At 36.2% G+C, this 16,865-nt stretch overlaps 1 protein-coding gene across 2 annotated transcripts in view; it reads right to left on the reverse strand.

Moving 5' to 3' along the window:
- The window catches only part of NBAS (NBAS subunit of NRZ tethering complex), a 372,519-nt gene that overhangs the window by 255,886 nt on the left and 99,768 nt on the right, over positions 1–16,865 (reverse strand). For both annotated transcript variants that reach the window (XM_064363868.1, XM_064363867.1), the window contains 2 exons: positions 16,187–16,291; positions 15,703–15,839 (listed from right to left, as the gene is read on the reverse strand). In XM_064363868.1, the coding sequence (XP_064219938.1) occupies positions 15,703–15,839; positions 16,187–16,291 (242 nt within the window). The remainder of the gene's footprint in view (positions 1–15,702; positions 15,840–16,186; positions 16,292–16,865) is intronic.

Consider the following 16,865-nt stretch of genomic DNA (forward strand, 5'->3'; position numbering starts at 1 on the left):
GCAGGATGATGATACTAAGGGAAGGGGAAAAAACAAAGTGAACCCACCAGTGCCCTTGCTCACTGTCTGAAGAGAAGTGACAGGCTGCAGCATAAAAAAGGGAAATCCAAACAGAGCCTGGCAGGCCTTCTGCACTACAGAGACAGAGTTTGAAAGTCAAAAAGCCAAGTAGCTAGAATTTACAGATAATATATCAGAGAAGAAAGATCGTGTACTCAGAAAGAAAGCTCCAAAAATCCTGGGAGGGTTCCCTCTAGCCACTGACTAAGCACTGCTCAGTGCATACCTGTGATGAAATTACACAAGGATGGGGAAAGAACCAAGCAAAGGAGCAGAAGGAGCATCCCTGGACCTCACACAGGGCCAGGAATAGTTCATGTTCCCGTCAGCCAGAACAGAAAAAAAAACTATTAATTTGTAGGGTATCAGGTTTTATTATTTAATTTATTATATCATATATTATTTATTTATTTTATTTTGTTATCTATCAGAATATTTCCCCAGCAGGGGAGCAAAATTAGTCTTAGAATAAAGGCTGCTCTGCTCCCACTAACAAGGCTAAGAGGTAAGCATCAAAAGTATCAAAGTTTTCACGTAACTTACCTGTAAGCCAGAAAAAAAGCTTCAGAATACTTTCAGGAATAAAAAAATCTACATCCCAATTATGTAAAACTCACAATGTTTGTCATCGGATAAAAATTACCGGGTATGTAAAAAAGAGGAAATTATGGCTCATAACCAGAAGAAAAATCAATTTCTTGAAACAGATCAATAAATAACACCGATGACATGAGAAGAAGAGGCTTAGAATATCAAAGACCCAGATCAAAATTCTAGGAATGAAAAACACAGTCTCTAAACAAAACAAAACAAAAAAACACTGGCATCAATTATAGATAAGACAGAAGAAAAGAACAGCAAATTTAAGGACACAGTAGTAAAAACAATTCAAAATAAAATCAGTATAAAAAATAATTTTTAAAAATAGGCTATAAGATACGATCAAGTAGCAACATCCATATAATTGGAGGAGTCCCAGAAAAAAAGTGTACATATTGGGAAGAAGAAACAGGGACAGGAAAAAGAAAATTTGAAGAAAGAATAGCCAAATGTCCTAAATTTGGTTAAACTCATACGTCCATAGATCCAAGGAACTTGATAACCAAAAATGAGAATAAACACAAAGAAGAACACACCAAGGCATATAATCAAATGGCTCAAAACTAGTTATAAATAAGATCTTGAAAGCATCCAAAGAAAACAAGACACATTATGCAGAGAAACAAAGATGAGAATGACAGCAGACTTCTCCTTAGAAGCAATACAACCCAGAAAACAGAAGAATAGCTCCAATGAGGTACTACACAACTATTAACCTAGAAATCTATATTCAGGAAAAATGTTTTCCAAAACCAAGCAAAGACTTCTTCAGACACATAAAAGCAAAAAAAATTCATCAACGGCACTGCAAAGCATGCTAAAGAAAGTCTTTCAAGCTCAAGGAAACTGATACCAGATACAAACTTGTATCTACACAAAGCAATGAAGAGGAATGGAAATGGTAAATACGTGTGTAAATACAAAATACACTTTCAATTTATAAAAATTACTGATTAAAGCAAACTAATAAAAATGTATAACAGAGCTCATAACACATGTACGTGTAAGTTAAATGTATGACAATAGTATGAAAGCCAGAAAAAAGGCAAATGGAAAAATACTATTGTAAGTTTTTACATTATACGTGAAGTACTATCAGACTATTTGAAGGTAGACTATTATAAGTTAAAGAAGTCTACTATAAACCCTAGAGAAACCACTAAAAAGAAAAGTATAACAATTCAATAAAAGAGACTGAATGTAATTATAAAAATATTCAATTCAAAAGAAAGCAGAAAAAGAAAAAAAGAGAAATAATAAAAAAAATGGGACAAGCAGTAAACGAATACCAAATACCAACAAATGCAACATGCGGTAAACAAATGAAAATACCAATGGGACAAGTAGTAAACAAATACCAGTTTAAAACATCAGCTTTGGCCGGACATGGTGGCTCACGCCTGTAATCCCAGGACTTTGGGAGGATGAGGCGGCGAATCATGAGGTCAGGAGTTAAAGACCAGACTGGCCAACATGGTAAAACTCCGTCTCTACTAAAAAATACAAAAGTTTAGCTGGGTATAGTGGCGGGTGCCTATAATCCTAGCTACTCGGGAGGCTGAAGCAGGAGAATCGCTTGAACCCAGGAGGCAGAGGGTACAATAAGCTGAGATCGTGCCAATGCACTCCAGCCTGGTGACACAGCAAGACTCTGCCTCAAAAAATAAAAATAAATAAATAAAACATCAGCTTAACACTGAACCATATTGAACCATACCTTAAATACAAACATTAAGTCTAAGTATGCCAATTAAAAGCTACAGATTGCCAGATTGGATAATACAGAAAGACCTCATTGCATGTTGTTCACAAATAACACGCTTCAAATTGTTTTTAAAAGTCAATGTACATCCAACATTAGAAAAGCAAGATGGGCATCTGACTTGAAGGACATAAGAATTTGATCTCTGTTGAGAGGGAAAATAGTTCTTTATGCTTTCCCAGTTTAGGTAAAATAGCTCTCTTGAACCACTCCACTTGATTAAGAGAAAAAGCTAACGTGCTGTGTTAGAAGTCAGGATGGTGGTTCTCTGGAGTAAGGTGGCTTGAAGAGGGTAAAAGGAGAGAGCACTAGTGATGCTGGGAATATTCGGCTTCTTAATCTTGTTCACTTTGTGAAAATTCATCAAGTTGTACATTTATGATTTGTTCATTTTCCTGTATCCATAATTCAATTAAAAGTGAAATTTAAAACCTCAACTTCATTTGATGCAATGCTCACTAAGCAATTTTTTTATTAGTAATTTGAAAGCTCAGGTACCTCACACCAGGAAAGGGGCACTGTCTCAGATAACAAATCATCAGTGTTATCAAGAAGAAATATTCCCGTCTTAGTCCATTTTTGCTGCTAAACAAAATACCTAAGACTGGGTAATTTGTAAAGAACAGAAATGTATGTCTCACAGTTTCAGAAGCTAGGAAATCCAAAATCAAGACACTGTCAGGTTTGGTGTCTGGAGGGCCTGGTCTCTATTTCCAAGATAGTATCATGTTGCTGTGACCCCCCAGAGCAGTGTCCTCACATGGTAAAAGAAACAAAATGGCAAGAAAGCACTCCCTTCTCTCTCCAGCCCTTTATAAGGGTGCTGATCCCATCATGGGGACTTGGCCTCCCAAAGGCCACACCACTTGATTCTGTTGCATTAAGGATAAAGCTTCCACGTGAATTTTGGACAGGGCATCATGAATCAAACCATAGCAATTTCCTGTTATAATTTTCTATTTTGTTAATTCATCTTCAGCCTTTTCCAAGCCTTTTTTAGCACACCTAAAATTAAAAGACGCCTGTAATATAATCTATATACCTACCAACATCTACAGAAAAAACTGCTGCTGCTATTCCTATAACCCATCCCCTATTATCACCACCATTACTGTCTAATGACCACCACTTACATGCTAACAACTGTGCTAAATGATGTATCTCTTGGGTTAATCATAAATACCTCTACAATCTCCCCATTTCACACTTGAAAAAACTGAAGCCAAGTGACTTTCCAAAAATAGCACAGCTAGCATGTATTCACACCAAGATGTACGTCCATGTTTCTGATGGAATGTAACACGCTTTCCAGTACACCATACTACTCCTCCTTCATATTAAGTATGTCAACAACATGCCATGTGGTCCCAACATTCATATATGTCATGGATTTTTTTTCATAGTTTCGTTTATATGGCATCTAAACTTTTAGGATTAAATGAAATAGGCACACACGGAAGGCAAAATATGATTTTGATTCTTAATAGAATTTTTCTTATTATAAATGCAATGCTTAAACAGGCTTGTCTATAACAGAAGTTAGAAAAAGTGTCTCATGGGTTTATTTATATGTTAATTAATATAGTGTGATAAAGACGCACGGCTGTTATAGACAAGTTTTACATACTAATAAAATGTGTGATCAAAAAGAATTAGGGACTATTTCCCTCAGGCAATTTAACCATTAGGAAGATGTTACAATCTATGTAAGAATCACATTCTGAAATTATTGGTCAAGGTTTTTAGAGTTTGCAAGAAAATAAATAATGAAAGAAAACTCCATGAAAAGGGTGTCATTTGGTATCTGCATCTAGTAACAGCATCCTTCTTTTTAGGACACGTTAGTTAAAAAAAAAAAAAGACTCAAAGATTTCTTAATTTCAAATAAAAATGGGGACTAAATTAGACTGCTACATTAAAAACATTGGAAAATAGTTATATTCACACTAAAACAATAATGCAATTAAAATTATTTATTAAAGTAATTCCCTAATACAGAATCACTTTTCACTAATGCCTCTCAAGTTTTTTGCCCTAATGGCAAAATAATCCATTTCTGCTTATCTTATGAACATGCTGTGTGAACTATATGTGAAACATAAAATTGGTTTGTTAACTTCAAAACAAATGTTCCATACTCAATCATGAGATGTTTGTTGAATTAAAGAGGAAATAGATTAATTAATTCTCTGATTAAGGCGGTGGAAGTCAATATTATTTCAGAGTAGCTGTTTTGGGCCTTGGAAGTATGTTAATATTGATATTTGTTGCGTGTCTTGTACTCTGGCAAGTCCTAAAGAAATGAAGGTTTCTGTTGCAAAGGAACAGAGAACTCACCCTAAACCCATTTTTTTTTTCTTTAAATAGGAAGATAAGAACTCATTCTATCAAGATCTAAGTGCCCATAGTGCCAGGAGACTTGCAAACCAATTACCCCTACCGCCGGATCCTGACCCTATTCCCAGCCAATGGAGGCTGTTAGACCTTTCTTAGCTGATAAAACCACAAGGTTATTCCATTCAGAAGCTGCTAGCATATCCCACTCTGTTAAGTACGCTGTGTACTCCTCTCTGTGGACAGTCACCTCAGAAGGCCAAATACCTACTCCACGCCCGAAATACAAAGCCACTTTATTGTTCTTTCCTCACAGCAGCTCAGAAATAAACTGCACATATGGGAACTGAATTTTGATTAGGTAACTAATCAGGTTTTCAATGTTAAAGGGAAAATTCGAAACACCTTTATGTTTCCCTGGAGAATCAAAAAAGTAAATGCAGTGCCCTAATCTTTCCATAAATATTTCATCATCTAGCCTACAGTTTAGGTGATATTTTATTACCACAACAAAATTAGGGTAGAACTAGAATACCAAATGAAAATTACTTATTTTTAAATTTCAGGGAGTGAAAAAAGAAATAACAGGACTAGGCTATACAAAAGAATAAATAAAAAGAGATTTATCTTTGTTTACTGGATATATGCTACACTAATTCATTTTCACCTAACAAATTAATTGGGAATATGTTTTGTACTCTGTGAATAAGCAATATGATATAGACAAAGACTCAGTAAGTGAAAAACTTTGGATTAAATATACATTCAGACTCCTCTTTCCTACTCAAATTTCCCAACATCAAAAACAAGCTCAACTTTCAAGGCCTAGATCCAAATCTTATCTTTTCCAAAAAGGCTTTTCTGATTTACCTTCTTCGCAACAGAAAGTTGCATCTCTCCCATCTCTAAACCTATCTACGCTCCTCATCTAACACATTTTAAGTTAATTGTATCCATATCTAACCTGTCAGATCTTCCCCACTAGATTACAAATTTATCTGCAGACAGGTACCACATCTGATTCACATCTCTACCTATTTACTGAATCAAATATAATTCCTTTATATGGAACATGAGTATTTCCTAAATTCTTTCTGAAATAATATAAAATTTACATGACTCATACATTTTCATTAAACTGTTCTTTCAATTAAAGTGAAACAATATAAAGCGATTTAGAAATGTCTTATTTTTCTTTTTTTCAGCATCAGGTTCACTTCTGATGCTTTCATTTTTAAATGAGTTTACATGTACTCATGATTAATCATAAATTTCACTCAAAAGAAGGTTAAAATTCAAAAACCAATAGCTGCTTTGCAAGAAACATTAATATTCTTCTTATAGAAGACAACCTTCTGGAATAGCCATAAAACTATGAAACTATACCAACGGTATAGTTCCTATAGATTCTGGGACTGTCTGGGAGAAAAAGATAATTTACCTTCTTTTCTTTATTTATTTTTTCTTTAGAGGCAGAGTCTTGCTCTGTTGCCCAGACTGGAGCACAGTGTTGTGGTCATAGCTTACTGTAAACTTAAACTCCAGAGCTCAGTGATTATCTCGCCTCAGCCTCCCGAGTAGCTGGGACTACAAGAAGCATGCCACTACACCCAACTAATTATTTTTATTTGTTGTAGAGACAGGGTCTGACTATTGCCCAGCTAGTCTCAAATCCTAGCCCCAAGCTATCCTCCTGCCTTGGCCTGGCAAAGTGCTGGGATTATAGACATGAGCCACTGCATCCAGCCAATTTACATTCCAAATTGAAAGCTGCCTAGAGTCCATTTAAATGTCAATAAAAAAGATAGTTCAAATTATTTTATTTCTGGAAAAATCACAAACTAATGTGATTATCAAAATATCATCAATTTAAGGCTTAAAGTATAGTAAAACATAGACTTCTATCTACCTTTCATTTGTGAAGAAATGGAATAATATCCTCTGATATTTTTAAAGCTCAATTTCTTATTAATGATTTAAATTATAAAGTAAGTCCATTTGACCTAAATCAAATTTGTTCTACTGGAAAATTTAATAATATTAATATTGATGTTTGTTTTCATATCATAAGTTGTATGCTGTTGTAATAACACAGTAAGTCTCCACGTTTGCCTATTCAAATCCACGAGCTGTAAAATAAAGCATCAGAAGACACATTCAAAGTTCCCTTCAGGTTGGATACTCTCTTTATCACCAAAAGATGAAGAAGAGGTTCTTCAAAAGGATTGAGGCAAAAATGGTGACTTAATCTCCGTCTCAAACTAGGGTTTATCTGCATCCTTTATTTAAGAAACAGTTTTGCAGCATAAACAGAAACATGACCCACAGGTAGAAACAACTCTAAATCTTACTTAATCTTAACTTCACCAGAAGTGTATTATACCTTGAAAACATTACACTAAGTGAAAAAAAAAATGTCAATAAATGACAAGTACTGTATTTCCACTTACATGGCATACCTAGAGAAGTCAGATTCATTGATATACAAAGCAGAATGGTGGCTGCCAAGGGCTAGGTGGGAGGACAGGGAATTGTTTAATAGGCACAGGGTTTCAGTTTTGCAAGATAAAAAGAGTTCTAGAGATTGGCTGCATAGCAATGTGAATGTACTTAACAATGTTGAACTGTACACTTAAAAATAGTTAAGACGGTAAATTTGATGTTACGTGTATTTTACAATTCAATATTTTTTAGTATAAAATTTAGAGTGTATCATGGCCAAAAGGTCCTAATGGTCCCTATGCTCGACAGAGTCAACAAGTTATAAAGCTAAAAGTGTGATGTGTGAATGCACAAAAATGTATTTGCTCTGAATAGCACTGTAGAAGAACACAACTAGAATACCTCCATGCTTACGGTCTGAGAGAGTCAACAACAGGTTTCCTTTCCAAATGCAGTTTCAAGAGAATGCTTCTGCCTGCATCTTATTTACGTTGTCACACAACCTTGTATTTTCTAAATCTGCTCACATAACAATCATTTATTCATTCAACAGTCATTAAACATCATTGCATGTATGTACTATATTCATAGCACTTTATTAGGAGATATGTGTTAGTCTTGTTATTAAAAAAAAAAAATTGTCACAGGATACTACAACCTCTGCAAACAGAAAAATACTCTCCAAATTGGTCACCAGAAGGCCTCCACAGTATGGGTAAGTGACAATGACTCATCAGTAGGAAGAAAAGAATGACAGACTTCTTTACCCTATGACACTCCCCAGTGAAAAATGATAATGGGAAAACTCCTGGGGACCCTGAATTGCCTGTTGCACCATCAAGTAGGGCAGAGAGCACAAAACAAACAAGGCCAAAGGAAAGCAGGAATGAGCCAGGGTTAGCAAGAGAAGAAAGTACCAAAGCCATCAGTTAAAGCATGTAGAGCACAAAGAGGTCCTAGGGAAGAATGCTTCTGCCAACAGAGTTGTCACACAACTTATCATACAATTTTGCAAACACTGTTCTAAATGAAGACAGGAAGGCAGGTGACTGTGCTTTCTGTGCTCTAGGAAACAGTAGTTTCTGAAGATGGGGACTAGGTATATACTGATATAAGATTAAGTTGGCATCCTATGTGATCTAAACCACTGGTGACCTAAAATTGTTCACTCAGTCACTATTTTTAGCCTTACTGATAAGCCACAAAATTACTGTGAAACCAAAGGTCAAGAATAATTAGAAGACAACAGATAATACACACAATCAAATTCAGACAGAAAAATGGCAACACTGAAAACATATTTTCGTAGTTCACTCAATTACAGTCCATCTGCATGTTACAGCAAGTTTTTCATAGTCAAACTTTTCGATCATCAAATAATCCAAGTAAACTTAGATATTTACAAGCAAGCAAACTGCCAAGTTACTATAGTAACAGTTTTGCTTTTTTTTTTTGTTTGAGACAGAGTCTCGCTGTTTTGCCAGGCTGAAGTGCAGTGGTGTGATCTTGGCTCACTGCAATCTCTGCCTCAGCCTCCCCAGCAGCTGGGACTATAGGTGCATATCACCATGCCCAGCTAATTTTTGTATTTTTAGTAGAGACAGGGTTTCACCAAGTTGGCCAGGAGGGTCTCGATCTCTTGACCTCATGATGTGCCCACCTCGGCCTCTCAAAGTGCTGGGATTACAGGCGTGAGCCACTGTGCCCGGCCTAGTAACAGCTTTTCTAAGAGGACAAGAAGAATCAACAGTTTCCATGAACTGAGAGTTTTTCTACTTATACTATAAAATATTTTAAATACTGCAGTATCTCAAAATACACTAACTATAATTCAATATTTTCTTATTGATTCTGGAGATTATCTAGGAATATAAATGAGTATCAGTTCTCACTGTTCAATAAACACATGATTGTCAAAGAATTTCTTAATGAACAGATATGGAAAAACGGAGTTTATTTCCAGGTATTAAAAATAAATGAAGTCTACATTCAATGTGGTATTCTGGACAGTATCCTCAAACAGAAAAAATAAATATTAATTAAAAAAAAAACACTGGTTAAATCCAAATAAATCTGTAGTTAGCTCACAGTACAGTCAGTTCTGCTACAATATTTCAAAATGCAAATTTGTTCCAGTGAATGGATATATTGGGAAACAACTTAAGTGTAACACAAATTTCTCATTTGCTGATGCACAATTTCATTCTTCAGAAGCATTAGGTGAACATGGAAAACTGCGCCCTGCTGAACCAAGCCATGCTGGATTCCATGTGCACATACATTCCTCAAACATCTACCAGCTACTTCAGCTCACCAAGTGTGTGAGAAGCAACTCCCATCCATAGCTGTTATAACTCTCCATCAAATTCCTGATCACCCTCCTTTCACTTCCCAATAACTCACAAACTGCAACTCTTCTGATACCCACTTTTATAAGCAAGGTATTTTTCAGATAGTTTTCAAGGTAAAGGGCCATATTTTAGTATGTAAGTATTTCTTAACCATTCAATACATGTAAAACTATGCTGCAATTGTGTGTGTGGGTGTGTGCTTTTTTTTTTTTTTTGAAACAGAGTCTCATTCTGTCACTAGGTTGCAGTGCAATGGCGTGATCTAGGCACACTGCAACCTCTGCCTCCCAGGTTCAAGCGATTCACCTGCCTCAGTCTCCTGAATAGCTGGGACCACAGGCATGTGCCACCATGCTCAGCTAATTTTTTGTATTTTTAGTAGAGATGGGGTTTCATCATGTTGGCCATGCTGGTCTCGAACCCCTGACCTCAGGTGATCTGCCCTCCTTGGCCTCCCAAAGTGCTGGGCTTACAGGCATGAGCCACCAAGCCCAGCCTATGTTACAATTTTTCTTAGGTTCCTAACTATGTTCCAGTGAGCAAAGTTCTTGAGTACTACACCATTCTTCCCCTTTTTCTCATATGCCCTGTGGTTTTCACTAAGTAATCATGTATAATTCGGTGACTTTTAGGAAATCATGTGTCACATTATAGCAGAACAGACTATTCCAGTGCCAATTTCTAATTTTGACAAATGTGCTATGGTTAGGTAAGAAGAAAACAAAGAAATCCTAGGTGAATACTATATAACAATTACCTGTATTACCTTTGCAACTTTTCTGTATACATATTCCAGTCAGAAGTTTAAAGCAATAAGTCCATGAAGTACATAAGCAAAACTGAAAAATCTAAATAATCTTTCTGAAATATGCTACAGGCACCAAAAAATGCCCCATTGCCAAAATGTTTCTTTTAACAGAAAATCTCTGTTATCTCAAGTTGTGGAAGCTAAGAAAGATTGTAAGAAATGTCACCTTTGGACTTTAAGACAGCCAACCAGAATATAAAATGTAAACATTTTATAACAGTTACGAACTCAGAATAGGTGACTACAAAAAGATGCGTCACCTACAACAGCAAACGTAATTGCAAAGCTTTACAAAACTTGGTCACATTTAATCAATGTCAAATCCACATGATGATTTAAGACTGACAATATAAAGCACAAAAACAGCACATAATTTAGAAGTTTCCCAGCTTTCATAATCATAAAATTTGTTTGAATAGAAATTGGTTAATCAAATGTTGGTAAAATGCCAAGGCAACAGTTCCGCCAGTGGGATTTCAAAACAGAGCAGGCAATAGGTCAACTTGGCATAACTTATTATTGCTTTGCAAAATTTTATACAGCTTGAACTCTAAAATCTCAAATTCTATCTACCCTTCTATGTACCTAATTGTGGTTCCTAAGTCACTCATTCATTCAAAAAATACTTCCTGAGCTACTGCTTTTTACTAGGCACTGTTCTTAGTACTGCAGCTACATTTGTGAGCTAGATGCAAACTCATTCCTAATGGAACTTACATTCACTCATTCATTTATTCATTCATTCAACAAGTATTTAACGAATGTCTACAACATTCCAGGCAATATTCTAATTGCAGGAGATAACGATGGAAACAAAACACACAAAATCTCTGCCCATTGGAGCTGATATTTCAGAAGAGGAAACAGAAAATAAATAAGATAAACAAGTAAAACATAAATTAATTAGATTACTATCTAATAAATGCTAGGAAGAAAATAAAGCAGAGAAGGAAGATTTAAAATGAGAGTAGAATTTTAAATAGGAAGGCCAAGGAAGATCAGACAAAATAGAGAAGACAAATAACCATGTAACATATTAGGAATAAGTGCTATGCAGAGAAACAGAGTAAGGCAAAAAGGGCAAGTGGAGGGCAAAGTGAAGCTTATATGAAAAATGTGGTCAGGGAAGACCTTTTTGAAGAGGTACGTTGAGTAGAGATTCTGAATGAAGTAAGATACCCCGTCACAGGATGACATGGGAGAAGGGCATACCAGGGCATACTAAATTTAAAAGACCCAGGGCAGGAGCAGGCTTGGCAAGATCAAGGAACAGCCAGAAGCCTGTGTGGCAGGAGTGGAGAGAGCAGGGCTTCTCTGCAATCCTCCTAACAGCTGGCTGAAGACTGCACAGCGAGACAGGCATTTGGGGAGCCATACACTGAAGAGTCTAGTGACTTGTTTCAACTCAAGTCACTAATTGACTTGAAATCAATTCAACAGATTATTAAAAAGTCATTATTACTTGCAAAATATAAGTGGAAGAGTCAAAGAAAAGAGCAGAATGAAACAGGCTGAGCCATGGAGCAATGTATACTCTCATAGAAAAATAAGGCACACACATGGAAAGTTAACAGCCGTTCAAGGCAGTCAGGGATGTCAAGGTCATTTGATCAGTTTTCAGCATTGCTACCGAAGAGGGGAAAAAAGCAGAATGAGCTGCAATTACTTATTTAGGGTATGTGTAACTCTTCTTTCTTCCTCAGTTTGAAAGCCTGATGCTGTAACAGGAAGTGCTACCGGTTTGTGAAGCATCCCTGATCACTCCTGCTGAAGAGGAGCTGTGCTTTACTCATCCTCAGTCCCTCCCATAGCTCCAGGCATGCCTGAGGTGCCCAGCAAACGGTGAGTAGAAAGTGGAGTAAAGCACTCATGTGCCAACAAATAGGACACTGTCTCATCTGAACTAATGTTTTCAAGTGATTTGAAAATGAACACCAAGTATTCGAAGAATCCTCACAAAGGGAAGAATTTCTTTTCTTTTTTTTTTTTTTGAGATGGAGTTTTGCTCTTGTTGCCCAAGCTAGAGTGCAATGGCACGATCTCAGCTCACCACAATCTCCGCCTCCTGGGTTCAAGTGATTCTCCTGCCTCAGCCTCCTGAGTAGCTGAGATTACACACATGCGCCACCATGCACGGCTAATTTCGTATTTTTAGTAGAGATTGGGTTTCTCCATGTTGGTCAGTCTAGTCTCAAACTCCCAACCTCAGGTGATCCGCCCACCTCGGCCTCCCAAAGTGCTGGGATTACAGGCGTGAGCCACCGTGCCCAGCCGGAAATATTTTCTGTAAGTGTATCTTCTTGTTCTACTTGTCATTTAGGGTAAAGTTTCAATCAGAATAAAAGAGTTACATCCTTAACAATGGGTTCAAACAGCAGTTGAACCTTCAGGAGCCTAGGTAAACACAAACCTGGGCTTCTCCCAGCTTAGCAAGTGAAAGTCCATCTGCACTCTGGGTAGGATACTTCGTAATCTCTTTTTTAAATGGCACAAGAGGACCCAATTTATGCAGTCAGCAAACATTTTCAGTATACTCACTATACAAGCACCACCCTAACTTGGATCTGAACATAAGGAAGAGATGTTCTCTGTCTTTAAGAGTTAGTCTGGTATTTATTAAAGAAGGAAATGAGAGAGAAAGGCAGAAATAAGTATTACTAAAACACAATGTAAAAAGTGTTACACTATGAAAACAAACAAAGAATTGTGAGAGTATAGGGAAGGGAGTAACTTACAGAAATCCTCACAGAAGAGGTTATGCCAGAAGCACAACTGTGGTTTTGCTTTGCAGTAACCACGATATGGTTTCGAAGTTTGTTCCCTCCAAATCTCACATTGAAACGTGATTCCCAATGCTGGAGGTGGGGTTTGGTGGGAGGTGACTGGATCATGAGGGCAGATCCCTCATTCGGGGTTCAGCACCATCCCCTGGTGATTAGCGAGTTCTTACTCAGTTCCGGCTGTTTAAGAGTCTGGGACCTCCCCCTTCTCTCTCTTGCTTCCCTCTAGCCATGTGAGAGCACCTGCTCCCCCTTCCCCTTCCACCATGACTGTAAACTTCCTGAGGCCCTCACCAGAAGCAGATGCCAGCACTATGCTTCTGGTACAGTCTGCCCAACTATGAGCCAATTAAACATTTTTTCTTTATAAATTACCCAGTCTCAGGTATTTCTTTGCGCCAACACAAACAGTCTAATACAAAACTAAATTATGAAAGGACAGAGATGTTATTGTAACCTATTATTCATTCTCACTATTTACAACTATAGAAAAAAAAATAGTGTGAAAGACTTTCTTGAGAACAAAGGTTAATTTTTAAAAAAACTCTATTTTTTCTGAATGTGTTTAAAAATGAGCATAATTTAAGAATTCATAAGAAATCAGAGTCTCTTCAAAGTTTGTCTTAACAATATATTCCAAAACAATGATTCAAAATAACATTATACTCTTTTAAGTACACTCTCCTGCAATAGGCTATAACTAAATAAATGATTATGATTTAAATCAGTTCTTGTGGCAGGCCCCATAAAGAACCACAGGGCATTCAAAGATAGTGCACCACTGGGTATTGTGCAACTATTTTGCAAACTCACTTTCAAATTTCAGGTTAAAATCAAATGCTTATCTAAGCAATCATCAGAATACACTGACAATAAATGCATCCAAATCTGAGAAGATCTGGTCCCTTCAGGGTGGGACAGCCTAGACAAATGTATCCAAATCTAAGGAGAAACTGCCTTTTAAAAAATATGCTAAGAAACAGTAGCCCTTTTTTATACTAACAATTTACAGTAGGAAAGGTCATTTCCATTCAAGTTAGATTCATTTTGCAAAGAGATAGAGAACAATAGATATAATCATATTCTGAAAACATGCATAAAATATATCTATAAAATATTATTGACATTATCACTCACCATACTGATCTAAACTTATTTGAAAATAAAAGCATCCTGAGCTTTTTCTTTTTCTTCAGTTTTATCAGAACAAAGAGTAACTTTTTGAAGACCAACACTAATGTAAAATAAGGAGTTTATAATATATTCTCAGTACTTACTGACCTGCAACTTTAAGTAAATATAGGTTCAAATTCTAGCTACACATATATAGATTTCAGCATGCTACTAAATCTCTGTAAATCTCAGCTTTCTGTAAAAATGGGATAATACAAAAATAATTTGAAGACCAGAAGAAATAAATGCCAAATACACAGTAATTACTCTATACACGTAGACCATCATCATTAATACCCATGCATAGAACTGGATATTGAGTGGAGAAAGCAAAGGAGGAATGAGAAAGCCAAATGATCCCCAATTTGAGCAACATCTCTTAGCATTTTAAGTTTCCAGTAGCTGAAATTAGTAAAAATAATTTCAGTCAGAATTAACCCCTTACAATGTCCTACAGTTAACAAGCAGATAGGAGATGCAAAGTGAGTAAGCAAGACAAGGACTGTCAACCCATTTTAAAGATCAGTAACTCAAATGCAGAAAAGATAAATCATGCAGTTAATCACTGAGCCACATTTATTAGTGGGCTAGCTCACTGTAGGTAAAAGTTCACACAAATGGATGTGTCATCTTACTCTTTTGTCTTCTGCCTCTATTGGGTAACTGACCTAACAAGGTATGCTCTGCCTCCTCTTTTCTCCCAGGTGCCATTAAGGCCTGGGGCAAATGGCCTACCAGTTCTTGAGCTATGCAGTGAGACAAATGTATTCCCTCTCCTTTATTCTCAAGAACAGATGTTCTGGCCTCTGGAAGACTAGCAGGTGGTAATACAGGGACTTAATGGTTCCACACAGGCTTTGACACTTATATCACATACTGCAACCCAATTATCAAATAGCCTTGAATTGAGAGTAGGAGCATTAGTCTAGCGGTAAAGCAATATTTTGATTTCTCATTTGTCTTTGTGCCTGTGGAATTTCCTATGAAGAAAGGGTTGCTGAGCAAAGAAGGATGCAATTTTCCTGGGTCTCCATATTTACCACCTGATGCTGTCAAAAACACACTTCAACTTCTAAAAGATCCAACTAACTCAGACATACATTATCCTAAAAACTGTTCTTAACCAGAAAACAGTACATACTGAATACATAGAAGTAATATCAGGAGGCTTTCAAAAAAAGAAAAAATTTGTACTTATTAAGTTAAGGTAATCCTGTTAAGCTAGAAACATTTTGGCTTTAGGATCATTTACAATAACTTTATTTTTTATCAATAAAAAAGTTTAAATATGTTACATTAAAATTATTTTTTTTCATTTTAAGGTGTTCAGCATGACAAAAAAATTGTTATTATATAAAAAGAAGGTAAAATTCCGTTAACATAGTCACATACCAAGCTTCGGGCAGCAAAACAGAGTATTCGTGTGGAGAAGTGGTCTCTGGAAAGTTGGAGAGAATCGCAAGGCGATGAGGAAGCAGGTCGGAACCATGGTAAGTAAACAGAATTTCTAGGGCTTGTACATTACTTTCCTGTATAAAAGGCAAGGAGTAAGTTTCTGATGTAAATCTAAGAAATAAAGGAGTGATCTGATATGACAACATTCAAAACCTTTACCTTTTTCATGCAGTTCTGATATGAAGCACTTTGAAATAACCCTGGTTTTTCTAGTCTGTATCATGTTTCTCAATCTAAGGCTATGAAAATTATTTATTTTTAAAACTCAGAATGATGGATATTGAATTAAAATTTTCTCTATATTTATTAATATTACAACAAAAAGAAAATGTAATATATGCACACAATAACATTAATTGCACAGCTCAAAGATTTAGAGTGTTAATAACCATAATTATTTTATTTACAAAAAGCAAATTACCTGAGCATAAGTTCTTGCTGAGAGAACAATATTTTGATTTCTGAACTTCTTAAAGAATTCAGCATCATATCTGTGTTCAGATGCATGAGGCATTCCAAGGATCTCCTGAGGGGAAAGAGTGATTTAATGAAAAGGCTTTTAAATATGGGTGACAAGAAATTATTAAAAATCTTTACCACTCTGCCTGCCTAAATAAGTAAGGGCTGAATTAATTAATTTCAACCATCAATTGTTAACTGAAGTACTACATTTGCATTCTTGCCTTTATTTTGAAAAGGCTATATCAATAAATGTTATTTTTTTAATCCAGAAGTAAATGAAATAGGCAGTAAAAATTAAGTTAATTACAGTAGGAAAACCAAAACCAACCACGAGGTAAAAATAAGCAACAGTTGAGCTTCTGTAGGTGAACTTTAATTTTACCACTGCTAGGGTGACCTATGTAAAATGCAGACTGAACAATCCATTCATTCAACAAATATTTACTGAGTGCCACTACGTGCTATGGGAACTGTGATAGGCACTGTAATACAGTGAACAATACACTTTTCCCACCCTCTAAGTAGCTTAAACTCTAGTAGGAAAGACCAGGAACAGGTAAGGGGAAATACTTAGGAAGGTGCGACAACTAGTTCTAGGAGGACAGAGAAGTGGCCCAAAAGCTAAAACATAAAAAACA

Source organism: Aotus nancymaae, unplaced genomic scaffold, assembly GCF_030222135.1.
Source record: "Aotus nancymaae isolate 86718 unplaced genomic scaffold, 86718_ANA_hifiasm-v0.15.2.pri h1tg000057l, whole genome shotgun sequence".
NCBI classification, from domain to species: domain Eukaryota; kingdom Metazoa; phylum Chordata; class Mammalia; order Primates; family Aotidae; genus Aotus; species Aotus nancymaae.